The sequence below is a fragment of the Cottoperca gobio genome, chromosome 24 (assembly GCF_900634415.1).
Source record: "Cottoperca gobio chromosome 24, fCotGob3.1, whole genome shotgun sequence".
Taxonomy (NCBI): Eukaryota; Metazoa; Chordata; class Actinopteri; order Perciformes; family Bovichtidae; genus Cottoperca; species Cottoperca gobio.
Window position 1 is genome coordinate 15,381,438 of NC_041378.1, and position 19,686 is coordinate 15,401,123.

The window sequence follows — 19,686 nt, forward strand, 5'->3', positions numbered from 1 at the left end:
TCTGTGCCAAGTTTAGTATACAGATGATTTCTGTCTCTTATCTCTCGTGTGTTTTTCTCTTACTCTGTCTCCTTGTTCATTTCGCTGTCTTGAGATCTCTCTCTCTTTCACACATACTTCCTCTGTTTGACATGTCTTCTTTGACCCAGCCCATGAGATGAGCACCTGTGATCAGAGGTCTCCTCGTGGTATCACACAACCAGATGTAGTGTCAGCATGGGAGCCAGCCCCAGTGTGTGTGTGTGTGTGTGTGTGTGTGTCTTATGGGAATGCACATACTGAATATAATGTATAAAAAGCAATGAATATCATAATTTGCTGGTTTTGTGCGACCATATGTTTCTGTGTCTGCAACCTGTTCATGTTTGCAGCCATTCACATGATTGAGGATGTTTTTTTTTTATGACCGTCAGCGCTCCAGTGTGTGTGTGTGTGTGTGTGTGTGTTCGTAAAAGCCAGGCAGTGCCAATGCCCCGTGCAGGTGTATGATGCCGGGGCCCTGGCCCCTCTCCTCTGGGTTGTGACCGGGAGCGTAGCACTGCCAAAATGCCGTCTGCCTGTGATCTGAATTCAAATAGGGCGGCTTGGCTCGGTGCAGCCCCAACAGGCCCTCATGGCAAAGAGAAGAGAGAAGCTGCTTCTTAAAATACAACAGCGTTTACATGTATTAACATGGTTTGAGGGAACATTTTTGCCCTTACACACCCTTCAGATGATGACGCTTGTGATGCTATGTAAAATCTTTATTTATGTAACCTGCTGTTAATTGTCTCCTGCTGCGCCCGCTTTAATCATTTGCTAAAGTGAGAAAAGGTTATTTCTATAACTTAGCACTCCATCCGCGCAGAAAACGCCTAATTGGGTTGAATCGGGAATGTAGGTTTAGTTCGGTAGTAGTACTTTAAAAAGTGATGCTGGAGAATGTTTTTTCTCAAATAGCCTACAGTCAGATCCACAGAAAGCAAAGAGAAAGGAAATCGTTACCCTCCTGTAATGATAATGTTTCAAGATGGGCTGTGTCCTCCCTCTGGTTTTTGGGAGGCAGCTCGAGGCTTTATTCCATTTTGATTGTTACATTCCATTACGATGAAAAGGTAACCAAAAGGTCATTCCCCTTAAGGAAAACTCAAGTGTAACAGATCATTCAGGTCATATTTGAATCTAACTTGCAGAAGGTGACATTATTTCAAGACTACAGGAAGGTGCACTTGATGTCATGCGCCGACTCTGCCAAGAGACGGAATTCATGCCTCGATTGGGCGTTCAGTCGTCTGCTCAAACAGTCGAGCTTCGTGTTTGTAAACCGCGTGTGGGTCTGTTTGTGTGGGTGAGCAGGGGGGAGCTTTTCTGGAAGCCGGGGTGTTGCTGACAGTTGTGTGTTGCAGAGTGCTGTGCAGCTGATAAAGTAGCCCAGTTAATCAGGTAAATAGGCCTGTAATGAAGTGTGTTTGTCCGACAGTGTGCCAGCCCAGCGCTGGGCGATCCCACTGAGACTCTCCTCTTTCTGTCTTTCTGCTGCATCTACACACACAGATACACTGCCAGGACCATACACACACACACACAGACACACAGACACACACCAATCCACTGGGGACAGATTGGATTGTGTCTAATGCATATTGCATTTACCCTGACAAGATGCCACCGCCCAAATACAGTAAGTGCCTGTGTTTTCCCTACTGTGTCTGGAGAGGAGTAGTGATGGCTCCTGGCTTGAGCTGATGGCTGGAAGTTTGTCCACCGCAGACATCACTCCCAATAGTGCTGGCTTCCTCTTTCTTTTATACTGGAGACGATGCACTGCTTAAACTACCATTCATTTTGTTCAATGTGATTTTATGCTGCAGTTATTTCTGTGTTTGATTGATTGGTTGACTGTACAGATTTTTGAAAGGGCTCAGGCTCCTCATGTTGGAATTTAGATGAGTCTTTTTTATATATATATATATAATTTCTGCCTTAAACACCTCTTAATCACAATCAATCACATCAGATCTCACAAAGCTAGAAACCCCAGAACACACACGGCATGCAATTACCTGCTCATTTTGCTCGATGTTCATTCAGGATGGCAGCGAAATAATAGGTTGCCACATGGCTTTCACAGCTTAATCATAGGTAGTAATGGCAGAACAGAGATTGGGCGACATTGATGCTCGCCACCTTTCTCCACGGAATCATGTAACCCATAAGATTAGTCTCCTTTATCTTTTGGTTATGTTTGGAACATTGCTTTCTCAGAGAAAAGGCTTAGTTTTGCAGATGGTTTACTAATTATCTGTAAGACAAGAGAAATAGTATCATAACTTTGAAAGTGAATAAGAGACTGCAACACACAGTATGAAGGACCAGTAGTCCTTCATACTGTGTGTTGCAGTCTCTTATTCACTTGCATATCTATGATTAACTGGAAATGTAGCTCCCACAATTACATTGTGTTGTGCACAATGCTCTATTCTTATGGTCGCAAAGTATGGAGGCACTATGTAAATAAGAGCAATCATATAAGAAATATTTATTTCCAAATCTATGGAATCTCACACTGCACCAACTTTCCTATTAATCTTTTTTTAAAGTATTTTCCAAACCCTATTGTAGTGGTTCTCAACCTTTTTTGGGCCAGCGACCCCCTATCCATTATCCAGGTCCCTTACCGCCCCCCTATCAAAAACATTTTTTGGGGGGATGTTGTTGTTTTTACCTTCAATTTCCCTAATATGCCATGTACCCAGGGAGCAAAAAAAGTTAAAGTGTTAAATGCAAAAAGTAAGAAGTTTGAGATTCAAACTTTAATCGGTGTCATAGACTGCAGCCAATCAGAAACGGGTCAGACTATTCAAACTTCTGTCTCCTTCTCCCTGAAACAAAATAAAATGTTAGAGCAAGTTTATCTATACACCACTAAACAAAAGAAGATTAAGTTGCAAAATAAGTACACATATTATAAATAATAAAATATGTATAATCAACCAACGATTGCACTGGACTTAAGTGATATTCAACTGTCAGAAAACCAAGCGGGTAATATGAAGTATAAATGATCTCTATACAATCGCCACAATCTATGTAAAATATAAATCAACATTTAAAAGTCTTAGGTTTGAAAGTTAAGGTCTTAAAAGTTCTACTTTCAGAGGCTAACTTAGGTCGGATGCCGGCAGCCAGCCTGCACAGTACAGCTGCTCCAAACAGCTAGCTTAGCTAGCATCGCCGCTAACGTAACATCATTTTAGCGAACATTTTATGTTTTAAGGTCCTTTGATTTCATATCATTTGTTTCGTTAGCTATTCGAGCGAGTTAAAACCCAATACTTACATTTAAAAGTATATCCATTTGCCGCTACTGCTGGGTCGAGGGGCGCCATCTTTCGTCAGAAAATAACTTCTCTGGGCGCTTTGAGTCTCCGACATGGGACGGCCCTGTTGCGGCTGCTGTGACGTAATCGGTCTACAGCCCCTGTGTGTGTGAGACACAGCTACTGTGTGTGTGAGTGAGACACAGCTACTGTGTGTGTGAGTGAGACACAGCTACTGTGTGTCTGGATGCTGTACGCATCGGTGCTTTCAGGGGAAGTCCGTCAGGGGAACACCCCTCTTGTAAATATGTAACCAAGTCAATAACACGACGTTCATGGTGAAATGTTCACATACAAGGACTTTGCCTCGCTCTTTTTTTCAAATATTAGATTCAACAACATAGCATAGCCTACAAACGCCCCCCAAATACACGTGAACGCCCCCCTTTCACAAAAATTGCATTATTTAGGATATTGTGTTGCCTCTGTTTTAGGTTTCAGTGATATAATATAAACATAAAACATATATTGAACATGAGTACATTTTTCTTATAAAGGAAGGCATATAGACAAAATCTTGTTCTACACTGATCTTACTGCATCATTAATCTCCCCCTCGGTTGACTGGTGTAGCATTTAATTCTCTTCGTTTAGTCGCACTATGTGTAGTTGTAATATCTAAGTCTGGTTGTCTTAAAGCAAGCACGCAACGTCTGACAGAGGTTCCCCCCGATTAGAATATGCCATTATATTAGGGGGCTGATTAAAAACCGGAGCTGACATATTCTGACTTTCAGTCCCGTGTACGCTCGGTCATGCTCAGGAGTCTACATGTCCCATAATTCATCTTGATTGTGTGTTGCATTAGAACCTGCCCGTCTAGTAAACACACATCATTAAAACTATACACCTCCAGTTTGTAACGCAGGCTTTGTATTATAAATCTTTCATCTCAGAGCTCAAGATAAGCCTGATGACATCGTGAGGGTTGTTTTTAAAGCCATGGATCAGATTATACAGTTAAAAGTTGTACTCCCCATGACAAAGAAATAAACACTTGATGTGTAAATTGGTGGAGGGCCCCTTCAACATTTCCTAAAACTGTATAGCACTTCACAATATTGTAAAACGGTTGTCAATCATCTTTAACAAGTTGGCAGAAACATTTATTTTCTCTACTTCACTTTTTGAATGTGCTTTAACAAACCTAAAGCAAAACGTCATTAAACACAGTATTTCCCCTAGGTTTACTGCTTTGGAGGGGTGCTCACCGTGCAACGGGGGGGGGGGGCTCTCCCCTCTCCCCCCTCCTTTCCTCCGCTCTGTAGGTGTGTGCGCACGAGCGTGTGTGTCAGCTGCGAAGCCCCGCCCTTCGCAAAACGGCGCGAAGGAGAGAATGTGAATGCGCAAAGTAGACAGTACAAACTGAAACGTGCACATAAATTAGCGCCCCTCCAAGACAATGGTAGGGGAAACACTGAAACATATCATAGATTTGGTTTTGAACCAACACAATGTATAAATCATGGAACGATATAAACCTTGACAGCCAGTAGTGCTTTTATAATTGTAAGAAAAGAGGATGAATTCTCATCATGTAGTGACTTTGTGTAGCTTCGTCTTCAAGGTCATATTTCAGTTTGGTAGAAAAGTTGATGCAAGCAGCATCAAGCTCCCGTCGGACGCTTGTACAACTTGATTTGAATAAAAGAACATCACTCCAAGCTTGATAACCGCAGCTGTCTGAGTACACGCTGCACAGCCGCTCACCTTTCTGCACTTCTTCTTTTTTTACTCCAGTTTAGCTGTTGGCATTTAGAGAAAGCCATTGTTGCCGAGTGAGATAGAATAAGATGTACTGCTGGAGCCTTCCAGATACTTTTCCTGTGTTATCATAAAGTAGATATCCACACAGAGAAGGAGGGGTGAGGAAGTCTTTAGAAGCTCAGCACTCATGATTAAGCACTCGGCGCTGCCCTTAGCTCTGTCACTTGGAGTGAAAATGGTTTCATCTTCCTTCACTGCCAGACAGCTGAATTTGTAGTAAACAACTGACGTCTGCGTTCGTGTTTCTGACTTCACTTCCCCTTCTTTTTTTCAGGAAGGATGATAGTTAAAAGAACCCTTTCCCTCCTCTCCCTGCCCACTACACTGTAATTCCCTCTCACCTTCATCTCTCACTCGCCCTTGCCTTTTCCCAGCCTCACTTCTCGCCGTAAACGGGTCATAAGCACCTTTTCGCCGGGACATTTATCCCTGCAGACGGAGAAAACGACACTTCAAGGTCTGCCCTCACTAACAGGCCAGTGCTCACACAGGACAAAAGGGGAGAAGGGAAGAGAGTGTAAAATGGAGGATGGGAAACATGAGGAAAATGGAGAAAAGAGAATGAGGTTGAAAATACAAAAGGGGGACTGTGTTATAGAAGGGGGCGGCACATTGAGAATGGAGACAGATGAGGGTGAAGAATAAGCTGCAGAAGAATGGTTGAGCAATCAGCCTTGTAAAGCAGGACAGTGGACTTCAAAGCATGAGATAAATAGATCATTGACAGAAGTATGTTTCTCTGTTCTGTGATAACCTCTACATTTTTGATCTTTTTATGTAGATTAAAGTGAAAATACATGTGCAGGAATAAACACACAATATGTCATTTCCTGCCACTCGGGGTCTCTCAATTAAAACAATGAAAAAAAGACATAGTTTGGTGGTGTAGTGAAGTGCATGGGGTTCATGGGAGTGTTTGTCTTCACCACCATTGCTGTCATTGCTGTCAGCTTCTTCCGGTTAGGAATCCTTCAGCTCGCTGGCTCTGGATGTGCTTTCTGACTTCATCATTTAGCACATGATGCCTCTGTGTTGCCGCCGTGCTGCACTGCAGGTGGTAGATTTGAGGCATCGGCAGCAGCTGCACCTGCAGTTCATTACAACTACAACTAATGTCACTACATCACATTCATTTCAGAGTGACAATAACACGTCCAGGACTATTAGTGAGCAGTGAGACGATGATACTTTACATTTGATCTCTATGCCTGTAGTATAGATCAGCCGTCTTGTTTTCTCAACACAGGAAATGCTCGCTTCCTGCTCTGGGGTGTAACTAACAAGCCTGCAGTGTGATTGACGGGCCTATTGATACAGATACATAAGAATACGTCGCCGTATATCGAGCCGAATTATAAATATAGTATGTTTCTCATAGGAAAGAATGATATATTGTTACGTCATGAAAGGTGTCAGCAGCCCGTGTGATGCAGGAAACCATTTGACTAAGTTTAGAATAGATGTGTCAATGTGCACCGTCACAAACTGCTTTGGAATTTTTAGTAAAAGGCTGAGCCGCCGACAACAATAGGTGTGTGTCAAAACACACGTCTAATCCTTCCTGCCGTATATCTGGAAAGAAAATCGCACATTTTCTAAATATTTCGACAATAGCCGTTGTCAAAATGAAGCCTTAAATGCAACAGATTGTTACATTTCACATGCATTTAAGTGAATGTGTCTTCAGCTTATGAAACTGAAGCTGCGGAGATACATAACTGTTGAGATTTCTTTGTGCCTGCATATGTGTGACTTCGACTTGTTTTGCCGTTTTGCAGCCTAGGGAAGCATGCTAAATTAATCCGATTTCATTTGAAGCTAAAACGTGCTTGTATTGTGCTGGCTGTAGAAAATGCCTGTGTCTGCATTTATTTCAAATATATTTCCCAGTCCCAACAAAGACCCGTTCTATTCACTCCTCTTCTTACAGCTTTGTTCCATTTGTCTTTGAACACTTATCAGCTTCCTGCTGTTGAATAATCGTTGAATTGAGCAGAATAATGAGTTTGTTATCTTCCGTATTATCAAGCGTGTCGCATGTTTTTCGAGCCGAATTCTGTGGTTCGGCTCCAGACACGAGGTAGCAGGGTTGGTTGTTTCTTTTTCCCGCCCTGAATTAAATGCATCCTCAATTCACTCTCCTCTTATTCTTTCTCTCTCCATTTGCTGACATGATGGTTTTGCAGAGAGAAGGTCCTAAGTGATTGGAAGTCATGTAGATTGAATTTAAATTCTCGTGGATGCCAGCTGTGGTTAATTTCCCTGAACACAAGCAGAAGAAATACAGAGTGAAATGTCCTCTCCCCTCCTCTCCTCTCCCACCGAGAAGATTTAAGTTGCCTTCCATTAAAGATGGTGTTTCCTGCCTCGGGCAGCCAGAAGACAGACTCATGGCGAGCTGACAGTCGTCCTCCTGTGCGGGAACAGTATGCCAGTAGTGCCTGATACATGAAAACGAAAGGAAAGCAAGAGGGCTGATGTAGTAGTGGATAGATGGAGATGGAGAGAGAAGTACAAACTATTGAAAATGCCAGAGAGGAAGTGGCAGAGGCAGACGTGCGTGTGCCTGTGTTTACCCGAGAGAAGAACACAATCCTCCTGCACTTTAAAAACTGTCTGTTCGTTTCAGTTTTTTCGCTGCTTAGAACATTATGCCGTTGCTCCCTAATCCCCATTTGTAATTATATGTGTGCTTAGGAGCCGTGGCGGGGTTATGTAAACCCTGACTATCGTCGTGGCACACTATGCAGAATAGGGAGGGTGCGAACGTGCTGCATCCATCTTCCCCTGCTTTCTGCGTCTCATTTCACTCTCTCTCCAACACACTCACACGCAAACTGGCCCTCTGCTTTCCGTGTGGTTTTCCCACTCACTCACTCGCACTCACACTCGGAGCGAGAGAGAGAGAGGGAACACTTAGAGGAAATCAAGCCTTCAGTGTTCGGCCAGCTGAGAAATTGACAAGTCTCCAAGCCTCTCACGGTGGCAGGGAGGAGAGTTCCCAGAGAGACTGACCGACTTTTATGTTAAAAAGAGAACAAAATACAGAATACCTCTCTGTGTGCTTTACAGCTTATATAAAATAGCATGAATTTGTATTTATTTGCTAATCTTTTTAAGCATCAAGAGACATTCTTGTGACCTGACATGATAATTTTCTCACCTTTTTAGCCATCTCCCTCTTTTTTTCTTGTTCCATCCCTCGCTCCTGTTTCCACCCTTCTCATCTCCACCCGGCTCCATCTCCCATCAAGGCAAATGAGAAGCTGGTCTCAACAGCTGGCTGTCTTTGACTTTGCTGCCCCCTGATGGTGCTGTGGTTCACTGGTTGTGTGTGTATACGCGCAGGTGTGCACACTGCAGTTCATGAGTTAAAGCTTGTTACAGCTAAACATACGCTGGTGCTTTTTATGCCATGTAAGCACAAACGCCAATTGTGTTAAGCACCAGGCAACTACAGCAGAGTTTCCCCCACATCTGGAGCCTTGTAAAGGCGGTAAATGGACTGCATTTATATATAATCACATTCACACACGTTCATAGGAGTCTGGCTACACACACTCGCATGTTGCAGGGGATCAAACTACCAACCCTCTGCCTGCTGGACGCCCGCTCTACCTCCTGAGCCAGAGCCCCGCTTTCAGTTTGCATTCTCACAGTAAACAGGAGGTACATCTCAGGATGCCAGATGGGGTTGGTTTTTACAGCAGTACAAGGCTGTTTCGTTTGTTGAACATATTGCTAGAGTTGTTGGAAATGAGGCAGAGCAAAGTCCTCGTGGACACCCACAGGAAAATAGTCATCTCTTCTCCCACATCTACATATATTTTGAATCTTGTAAATTACGTGGATACTGTTAGTTTTTCAGGTACCGCCAGCAGTTAATGTATTGTTCTCACACACACTCAATCCTCCACAATGCACTCGTCTCAATCCCAAACGCATAGAAACACACTAACGTGCGGCGCCCTGATCGCCTCTGGGCTAACCGTGACCCGTCACCACATTTGCATCATTCAGCGTCTCTCTCAACCCTCATCTTTTTGATATTTCTGTCCAACAGAAGTATAAAATCCTCACACAAAACTTTAAAAACAAAGAGTAGCATTAAGTACACTTACTGATGTATCTCTACCCACTCCTGCCTGCAACAACAATTGAATGCGCGTTCAAGCCAGGAAGATTCAGCAAGGGCAAAACCATAAATCAAACTTAACCCTAACCCTAACTTCATGAGTAAATTCTCTTTCTCATACCGTACGTACACCCAGCAGAGAATCACCCATACTGTGGAATATGCAGAAAACATTTGCTACAGTCAGATTATAGACTGTTATCATGAAGGTTGGGAGGAATGACCACTTTGCCCTTTTTACAGTGCGGAATAGTTCAGTTTCATTTATTAAAGTTTGACAAGGCAGCAAACAGCAGCATGAAAACAAAGTGAAAATATTTACAGCAAACATAAAATTAAGAGCGTAAACCCAAAATATTAAGCAATTTAAGACTTAAAAAAAAGAAATCCAAAACAATTTAAGAGCATGAGGGATGAAAGAAGGGTTACTTGTTTTATTACAGCTCTGTTTATGCCTCTGCGCCGCAGCGGGAGACATTTTGTTTCTGGGTTGTCCATCTCATTCTCTTGAACGCGATATCTCAGGAAATGTCTTCAAAATTGGCACAAATGTCCATTTAAAACTCAACGCTGAACGGATTAGATTGTGTGGCTCAGAACGCGAAGAATTCTTAACTTCCAGTTGGACTCGAGGATGAAGTGATTCAAAATTGGTGGTTGAAGGTCACTGTGACCTCACAAAACATGCTTTTTGGGCATAACTTAAGAATTAATTGGCTAATTATGACCTTTTCACGCAAATAGGATAATAGGATAAAATAATGAAGTGATGACATTTTGGACAGACATGGATGTTAACTGCAACTTTACTGCTTGGGGGAGCAATACTAGTACTGAAGGTATTTCTAGTTTGAACTAGTATGTTTCTTTATGCCTCCCCCCCACCCCCACCCCCAATTTCTCTTTTTAGCCCTAATGAGCTCTTTTACCCCCGAGGCCCAAGTGACCTCTCTGTTGGCTCAGTTGCCTGTAGAGAGCAAACAGAAGCCTAACTCCATGAGAGGAGAGAATACATCATAGTTCACACCCTTTTATTGTTTTGTCGCACGGTGAAACTCGTGTGTTACGGCCATAAATCATCTCAAAACCATCATTAATCATAACGTCAACATCCATCAGGTCAAATATTGCGGCTTTGCTTTGAATATTCCACCTTGAGAGACACTACTGAGGAATGACTTTTACCGGCGGCGGGGTTAAGCCAACAACACCGTGGGAATGATTCAGTCACTTCGTTATTGCCGGCCTAGAATAGAGCAATACAATATGATGTCCATTACAAAATCATACTTGAAATTGAATGTGCAGAGGCTTGTTTCAGATACTGATTCTATCTGTCACATGTTGATAAAGCTCTATGGATTTACCTCATCCCCGTGTAAAGCTTATTCAATATGTCTGATGCACAAAACCGCTTACTGTTTCATATTGACGCTACATCAACCCTTGTGATTTATTTTTTTCATATCCTGATAAATTCATCTCGGCCCGCTTAGGTTGAGCACGGCAGAATTTTTGATAATCCCTGCGAGCGCGCTGACCTCGTCCTGAGTTTTACTTGTGACGGGGATGTCCGTCTTCACAGTGCTTAGTGTGGACTCTTTCATACTGCGCTGAGACGGAGCATTGTGTCTTACATGTTACAGTTGCTCTGTGTCCGTTACAGGAAAGAACATGTTGGTAAAGGAAACCGACGAGATTAAATGTTTGTGACCGTGTTATAAAACCACATTGATTCTTGAATAATGTTGTAGAGCTACTCGTTGTTTCACCTGTCGTAGTTATCATATTATTACATTCTTTAAAACTAAAAACAGCAATGTACCCAAGTGCTTAAACTGCCACAAACTAACCCACATTACCCATAACGAGCTTGTCGTGGGGAAACACACGCAACTAGACACGACACAAGAGAGTGAAGACACATGTTTACCAACGACTCACTAAAGAGTGCTGCACACGGCTGGACACTCTGACTTGGTCCGTGGAAAGTTATTGAAGTCGGCTGTCAGTCATTGTGAGAGCATGACTCAGATACTATAACAATAAGCGAAAGGCTAACGCTAGGTTAACAGCAGATATCTGCAATAATATCTGAATCATGTGTTTGAATAAGACGAAAACATTTGTTCACCGAGGGACGGCCGACTTCAATAACTGGACGATCTACACACGGCAACAACAAGCGCTGCGTGTCCCAGCTGTGTGCGTCCCTTATTACTGTCCCCTGAAAACACTTCTCTCTTTGTGTTGTGAGCTTCGTGCTTTTTCTAAATATTGCATCATGTGGCGTCAAACTGATGTTCTTGTGTGTCCTCAAGTTGCTGAAGATGTTTGTTAATGTGCTTGTGTTGCGTCTATTTGCATGAGTTGAGCTCTCAGGGCCGCCGTACAAGTGCCATTGGAAGTGTACATTTTGACATTGAAAAACAACCTTTACAATTTATCAATATTCAGCACGAGGCGAAGTAAACATTGTCTCAGCAGTCCTTTTAAACCCTCAGTCAAATATTAAGGTCATGTTTGTCTTTTGGGACATGCAAATATCGTCTGTCTGGCATACTTAAAGAGAACGTTTAAACAGGTCCCTCTGCTTCGGATACATTTGACCACTTACCGTTCGTGTTGTGGTGCCACTGCTGATATTTCCTGTCTAACTTATACACCGCCAAATGAGATTTTGCATTCCTGTACCGCTATGTGTTTTATCTAAGTGGTTCTCTTTCACAAGGGGCTTGGATTAGTTAACTGAAGTATGCCTTTAAATGTAGTGTAGTCTGTTGGGATATGTTTGGTGGGTCTGATGTTCCTGAGTTGTAGCAGCGCTTAATTTGTGTGTGTGTGTGTGTGTGTGTGTGTGTGTGTGTGTGTGTGTGTGTGTGTGTGTGTGTGTATGTGTGTGTGTGTGTGTGTGTGTGTATGTGTGTGTCTCCAGAGTGAATCACGTGGTGAGGATTACTGTGGATAACGTCCACAGCCAAGAGCCTCTTCTGCCGAGTGCAGGCATTTCCTACTGCCTCAGTGTGTATACACATAATAGACACAGCGCAGACACACACATAAACACACTGTGTATATACACACACACACAGAGAGGAGACTAAGGCACACTTAGTGCCCGTGAGATTCTTTTATCGATGTCCTTATCCTTGCTGTCAGGATGAGGATGTGATTTTTGAACTCTAAAGATTGTTGACAGCAGACTCTAGAAAGTGTGTGTGTGTGCGTGTGTGTGTGTGTGTGTGTGTGTGTGTGTGTGTGTGTGTGTGTGTGTGTGTGTGTGTGTGTGTGTGTTTGTGTGTGGGAGACGGGTTGAAAGGCAATCACACAAAAACAAAGACTTGTCACTCTGCTAGGGGAGAGAAACGATTAGATAATCCTACACAGTTACCAACAAGGCCAGTAAATATTGGGAACATGGAGAGAGGAGAAACGGAGAGAAAGAAAACAGATTTGGAGAGTTTGAATAGGACTAAAGTGTGTATCTGCGTGTGTTTGTGCGGAAGAGATTTGACTAGTGTACTACTCGTCCCCCCCCCCCCCCCCCTCCCCCCACCCTCCCTCTATACCCTGAATATTTGTGAAGCCTCTCACTTAATAGCTTTCCTCCTCCTCCTCCATCTTCTGCTTCAATTGGACCGCTAATTATGTAAAGTGCAGGGCTCGCTGGAAAACACACACACATGCACACACATGCACTCACATGCACTCACAGACGCACACAGTGACAAGTAGCAGCTTAATTAACATGTGAAATGACATCCTCACCGCTGCCGATATCTCTCTTAAGAAACACCAAGTGACGGAGCACACTGTAGGCGCAGCGTACGAGTCTACAGTCAAGCGCACGTTGAGGTTGCATGGTGTGCAATCACCGGCAGTATCTGGCAGATGCCTGTTATTACCTTTACATCGCGAGTGAATGACTATAATCACATCCGCAGTCTTCACTTATGCAGAGCCTGTGGATGTTTACTCCTCGACTGATGTCAAGCGACGTTCGGTTCAGCCGTCTGCTTTCACTCCTTTACAGCCCTGACACCTGATTAAGCTTTACATGGCAGCATAACTTGCTCTACGCTCCTGTGAAAGCTGAGACAAACAAACATCTGGACACTTGAAAGACTCAACTCTAGCTTTAAGAGACGTTTGTCAGTCATGCAACATTCGTCTTAGTTTTGTAGTGTTCACCATCATGGACCCTGACAAGGACGCAACGTTTTCGGTTCGGTTTGCTGCTTTGTTTGTTGGCAGGATTATAAAAACTACTGGCCCGATCATCATGAAACCAGGTGGAAGGGTGGAACATTGGCCAAGGAACAACCCCTTACACGTTAGAGCAGATCTGAGTCACAGGGCGGATATTTGCATTCTTTTTCACTAATGGAAACGTTCTTGGTGAAGGTCTCTGTGAGTGCCCTTTTAGTTTCTCTTGGTATAACAGGATTACCTATTACCTTTGTAATTGCTGAGATGTGCGAATAGGCGAACAGTAAAATCATTAGCTAAGCTGTCCACCAACCTCTCGGTTCAACTTTGACCTGCTGTACTTACTGTGTAGTTGTGCACGCCCAAAGCTTTACTCTGCAGCATGTTTCACTTTGCATAACGCAGTTTGAGCCATTGTTAACGTAAACATATTGATTGGATCAGCTTCGACTTGTTAAAGCATCTAGTTCTAGTCGGGTATGTTCAGTAAGGCCATGGCAAGTTGTTTATTACAAAGCGTGGAAGTGCGTCACTTTGAATTCCTCTTGTAAGGTTTACTCAGTACTGCAGAGGTGTTGAGGGAGAGTCCATGACCAGCAAAGGTTTCTGTGTGTACTGCTGACTCAGATCCTTAGGTAGAAAATGTATATTAATCAATGATATGAAATTGCAATATTCAGCTCTCTTCTTCTTTGTATCTTGTTGTCTTTGGAGGAACACATTTGACCAGTAAGGGACATTGTGACTTGGACTTCTGGTCGGTCATCTCGGGAATTAGAATTTTAAAAGAGATGTTCCCTTTCTTTCTTCCTCCTTGAACCTTCCCTCAGTGGTTCTAAATGAACCGTGTCGACATCCTCAAGTCTTTTCCCTGTTTTGGTTTTCTGTCCCTCAAATCGGAGAGATGCATGCAGTGGGAATAAAATAAACTGAACCGCAGTCAACCAGTCAACCTCCCTTTCCTCTCTTCGGACAATACAAAGCCATTTGACTACAACACAGCCAATCCCAGTGGAGATTGATTGATGACATTCAGACATGGTGGGGGACTGCTTTGCCCCAAAAAGGATTTCTTTTTTTTTTACATAAAAACAGAAATTTAAAACTGAGTGTTATTATGCTGTTGCTTGCTGAAAGAACCAGAGCACAGTGTTGGCTGTGGAGCAGTGGAGCATGTTGGTTTGTATGCAGACTGAGAGCATTTTGCAACCATGAAAAGCTAAAAACTGCAACAGATTTGCATATTGTGTTTGCATGCTCTTGCAGTTCGATTTGTTGGTGACACTTTGGTCCAGACTGAAATATCGTGTGGTGCCCAGAGGATAAATTCTAATTATTTAGAAAATCCCCTAACTGTTCCTCTAGCGCCACCACAAGGTTGACATTCGTGAGAAAAAATGATTTTTTTTACAACCATGGGCTGGATGGCACAGATGGATATTTGATTGTTTTTCATTTTTCGCTCCTCCTTATGAAAGTAATGACAGGGCTTTTCCTTTAATATTGGCACGTCTTCACTGGCCTCTGCTGGACAGTGTTGTGATATGATCTACGTGTGACATGGGAAATTCACACAATAAAAACTATTTGAGTTATCTTAAGTCAAAAGCCTAAATGATTGTCCTTTTTAACAAATACGTTCCATAACAGTAAGAAACAGTAATGGCATGCATAAAACAATGCACTCTTCCACAGTTTGTTTAGCCTCCATGCCAGAAACTCTTCTTGGATGCTTGTTAGGATTGTCCATCATATCTTCCGTTGTACTTCTAGCTGCTGCTCAGTCGTTACAGTCTTTCTCATATGGTAATGACTCTCGCTACCAGAGGGGGGGAGAAAGAACGTTCCCCACTGCAGCCTTAAGAAGTGACACTTCTAAGATGTTTTCAAACCTAATGTGAATTTCTTATATCTACAAGCATCTGAACCTACACTCAGAAATTGTTTTACCTAGGGTGCCGTGCCACGTCGGCTCAAACTCCAGCGTGGACATCACAGTTTGTTTTCTACGGTTCTTTCCACGTCCATTTGTGTTTTGTGTTTTTTTTCCTTTTAGTGTGAGCCTGGGACCTGAGCTGGCTCACAAATCAATACATGCCTCTGTCAGTTAGGGGCTCCATCTGTGTGTGGACGGGCGGGCGTGCCATGCATGTGTGGAAGTGTGACCGTGTTTCTTTATTTGTGAGCGTGTACATGAGAGCGAAGGAGACACAAAGAGGCAGAGAGCCCGTGCAATTTAAAAAAAGAGTAGGAAAATGTTGAGCCAAGGTTTCATTATCCTCCAGGCTACTGTAGTCGCACAGGCGACAGCTTGTTCATAGAATGGATTTTACAACAGCCCTAAAAGCAACACAAACTAATGTGATTTTTTATTTTTTTACAGCAGTGCTCTGCTTGGCGAGACGGATTGTTCAGGGCTTATATATGAATTTTACAACATATCACACACATTTTGACAATTAAGTGAAGCAAAATCCAATATTACTTCTCATGGATTACCGTTTGCATGGGTAAGCATTTTTTCTACCCAAATGAAAGGAAAAAAGAAAGCACGAGGCTCGTGACAACATGTACATCCCCTGTTTCATGAGATGCTGCAGAAGCAACACATACAGCCTCAGCATTTCCCTACACGCAGCCGTGGTGCATTTCTGACGCCACAGGGCTATTTCTTTCTTTTTTATTTTTTTTGAAAGCTGAGGTGTCAAAACAGGTATGTCATGGTTGGATGCCCTTTTTAATCTTTGTCTCCCTCCCCACGAGGCTTCCAGTCCTCGACAGTCTTCCGTTTTTCTTCGCCTCGCTTGCTCTGGTTTTCTCCTGCTTCTGGACTCGTCAGAAGGGAACAGACGAGTTGGGGCAACCTGCCTTCGCACCACCTCAATCTATTTGTTTTTTTATTGTCTCTCCTCAAAAACAAGACGGGTTGTGTAGCTCGGGGTGTGAGCATGTGTGTGGACATTTTACATAACGCTATGTTTCCACTTATAATTAACATTTAAAATGTTGAATTCAATGTATTCATGATTTTAAAAGCTGCTGACCTGACGTCTGTAAAGGGGAGTTTCCAGGGAGAGGAGGAATTAGCATGATGATTACATTTTCTGCACACTGAGCAGCGAAGTGTGTGCCTCAGCCTGACACTCGCCTGTCACTCGGTGCATGACGAATACAGCTACAACCGGTCATGTGGGACATGTATGTGTGTGTTTCTCGTTGATGCATCCTACTTTAAATTGTTTTTTCCCCCCTGTGTGTTAGCTTTCATAGCACACAGTCTCTTTTAACTTATCAGAAGTTTGGGTAACTTAAACAAAGCTGTCAGAAGGAGGGGAAGCATAAGCAATATATTGCCACACTTTGCCGTTATGATGGTAGCGCGCACACACAAATGGATACGGCCTCACCTTCCCCTCATTACTGTTGTTGGCACCGTGCACTTTAAGCTTACTGTATGTACATGTTCTTCTTTTCTCACAGAGTCTTCCATTCTGTCGTATGACGGCAGCATGTACATGAAAGTCGTGATCCCAAACGTGATGCACACAGAGGCCGAGGACGTCTCCCTGCGCTTTATGTCCCAGCGGGCGTTCGGCCTGCTCATGGCCGCCACGTCCCGCGAGTCTGCGGACACGCTGAGGCTCGAGCTGGACAGCGGGAGAGTCAAACTGACGGTCAACCTAGGTATCGTATAAACCGTCCCTGTTGGCTCACCTCCCCTCCAGTTCAAGAGGAGGCCTTACTGTCTTTGTGTTATCTTTTTGTTTTGTTTTGGGTCCAGACATGATATCCGACCTAACACACACTAAACCAGTTTTTGTAGTTTGTCTTTGTAGTTGCATGTATTGTCTTTGACTTGCCTGGACTTATCATTTTTTTCTGCCTTGATGCTTAGACGTCTTTGTAGATTTTTATATCCATCAATCTAACACATAACACAGATATCCATGCTCTGCAGAACATCTTCTGAACACATCATTTTAGTCATTATTGTGTACAAATAGATATTTTACAAAGGCACAGCATTTCATTTTTTTATTACTTTAATAGATGGCACTGTCCTCACACATGCATTCATTTGGATAAGAACATTTTAGCTGATTTTCTGCCATTTATTCATGTGCAGGTAAGCATTTTACATGTTAGTGCTGCACTGATAGTATGCATTTTTATCATGTGGGTCTGTTCCTGTGGTCTTTATTTATTTATTCATTCATTTTTTTTCTCATGATAGCAGGTTCATGTCTCTCTCCGTCCATTAGTAACCCTTGGTCTAGCTGGCATCTCCCATGCCTTGTTCAAAGATGGCACTCACCCCTTCAAAGGCCCCGAGCCTGCGGCCCGTCTGGCAAACAGCCCGATGCCACAGCACCCAGCGCGCCTGCAGATGGTGGCTCTAATGCTACATTTAAGTAGAATGCAGGCTTTCACACCAGTGAGCCTAGAAGAGAAACTCCACGTAAAGCATATGTACATACAAAATATCTGAGTATATTTTAGTTATAGAAGGCAATGCACTCGGTCACCACAGCTGCCAAAAACATGGAACACCTGTAGCTCATATTTCATGGTTTTTAATGTGCAGTGTGGTTCTTTCCCAAGCATTCAAAAAAGAGAAGTTTACCTTTAAAGAAAACATCTAAATATGATTCAAACTAAATGCATTTAAATTGAATGCACTACCTTACACAGGACCCTCTGAGAGAAGGTCTTTAGGCTTCTGTACGGTGTTGGTGCTGCGTGGCTCGAGGCTGTTTGTTCCCACTTTTCTGTTGCGGTTGACGGCACATGACCAGCCTGGTCACATGGATTTCAGCCTGCACCTGCCAAACACAGGTTCAATGCTCTCCCATAGATGGAGATTTTTTAGTAAGAAAAATGTTAACTTTTTAATGACAAATAATATAAAAACTGCTCAATTTTACACTCTGCTGTGGTGGGCTACTTGAAAACTGTTTTGGCTCTAGTTGCTGGTTTGCAAATTCAACATGTAGCCTATCTGACATTAATACTCATCTGATGCTATCAGCATACCTATTGATCCAAAGAACTGAACAGTTTAATCAGTACAGTAATATTGACCAACATCGGTGCAATATTATTGGCTACAGCATTTAAAGTAATTACAATAATTGGTGTCAGTATATTGACCATCAGTAGCCAACCAATGGCCGCCGGGGTCATGTGACCGTCCCCGGAAGGTGGCATTTCTTGCTCTTGGATGTCTGCAGCTGTAACCTTGAAGGATGCGATTTCATCTGTCACTTATTCTCCCCTCCCCATCTAGACTGTGTCAGGATAAACTGTAACACCAGTAAGTCAACATTCTTCTTCTGCAGCCTTCTTCCTACACTACAATCAATGTTTGATTACAGCCTGTGTGCCAGATGTTAGGGCAGGAGTGTGTGAATGCAGGGGACTGATAAGAGGATTTCTCAGATAAGAGGGGGGGGGGGGGGGGGTAAAGCAAGAGATTAAAGTTGCAAAGCGGACTTAATGTACTTTTTTCGTATATATTTATATGGCCCACTTCTTAAATTGATTCAGGCACCTGGTATTTCCCTGTGTGCTCGTAGCTACTCGCTGAACATTTCCCCTTTAGACTCTGTGGGCTATATTGTTTTATCCTGTAATATATTGCTGTGTGTCCCACTCGCTTTGTTTTCTTACCCTTGTTATTTCAACACTTACAGCAGCATATAGAATTATAATGTGATATTCGGATGGTGTTAGGAGACATGCTGTTACTCATGAAAGGGACTCTTATTTCTCATTACGTTTAAACGTTTCACGAGAGAGAGAGAGAGAGAGAGAGAGAGAGAGAGAGAGAGAGAGAGAGAAGCAGAGCAAAGACTTAACAGGGGGTTTGGTTATGAGTGAGAACAGGTTGTACTTATTGATTATCTTGATTATTATCAGTAAGTAATAATCCAGTACACATGCATGAATATGTGCTGCAAAATTCTAAGAAAAATGATTTTTCAAATTAATTTACGATTGAATTGATTTGGTTTTGCATAGTGTCACTTTAAATCATTTGAATCCAAATTTTCAATTTACTTAAAGTTAAGTTTCCTTTTTTAATTCAGTAAGACATAATATAATATACTGCTGACCACAGCATTACTCGGTGGCCTTGCCAACAGCAAGTGTTACAAAATAATTGAATAGTTTTAATACTTGATTGACAGTTATAACGAGCGGACTCCTACATTT

At 42.8% G+C, this 19,686-nt stretch overlaps 2 protein-coding genes across 8 annotated transcripts in view; both read left to right on the plus strand.

Annotated features, from left to right (window-relative positions):
* The window catches only part of LOC115003692 (poly(A) polymerase type 3-like), a 981,812-nt gene that overhangs the window by 526,308 nt on the left and 435,818 nt on the right, over positions 1 to 19,686 (plus strand). The window lies entirely within an intron of this gene.
* The window catches only part of nrxn3b (neurexin 3b), a 270,213-nt gene that overhangs the window by 88,908 nt on the left and 161,619 nt on the right, over positions 1 to 19,686 (plus strand). For all 7 annotated transcript variants that reach the window (XM_029425564.1, XM_029425568.1, XM_029425567.1 and 4 more), the window contains 2 exons: positions 16,951 to 17,154; positions 18,758 to 18,784. In XM_029425564.1, coding sequence (XP_029281424.1) covers positions 16,951 to 17,154; positions 18,758 to 18,784 — 231 coding nt within the window. The remainder of the gene's footprint in view (positions 1 to 16,950; positions 17,155 to 18,757; positions 18,785 to 19,686) is intronic.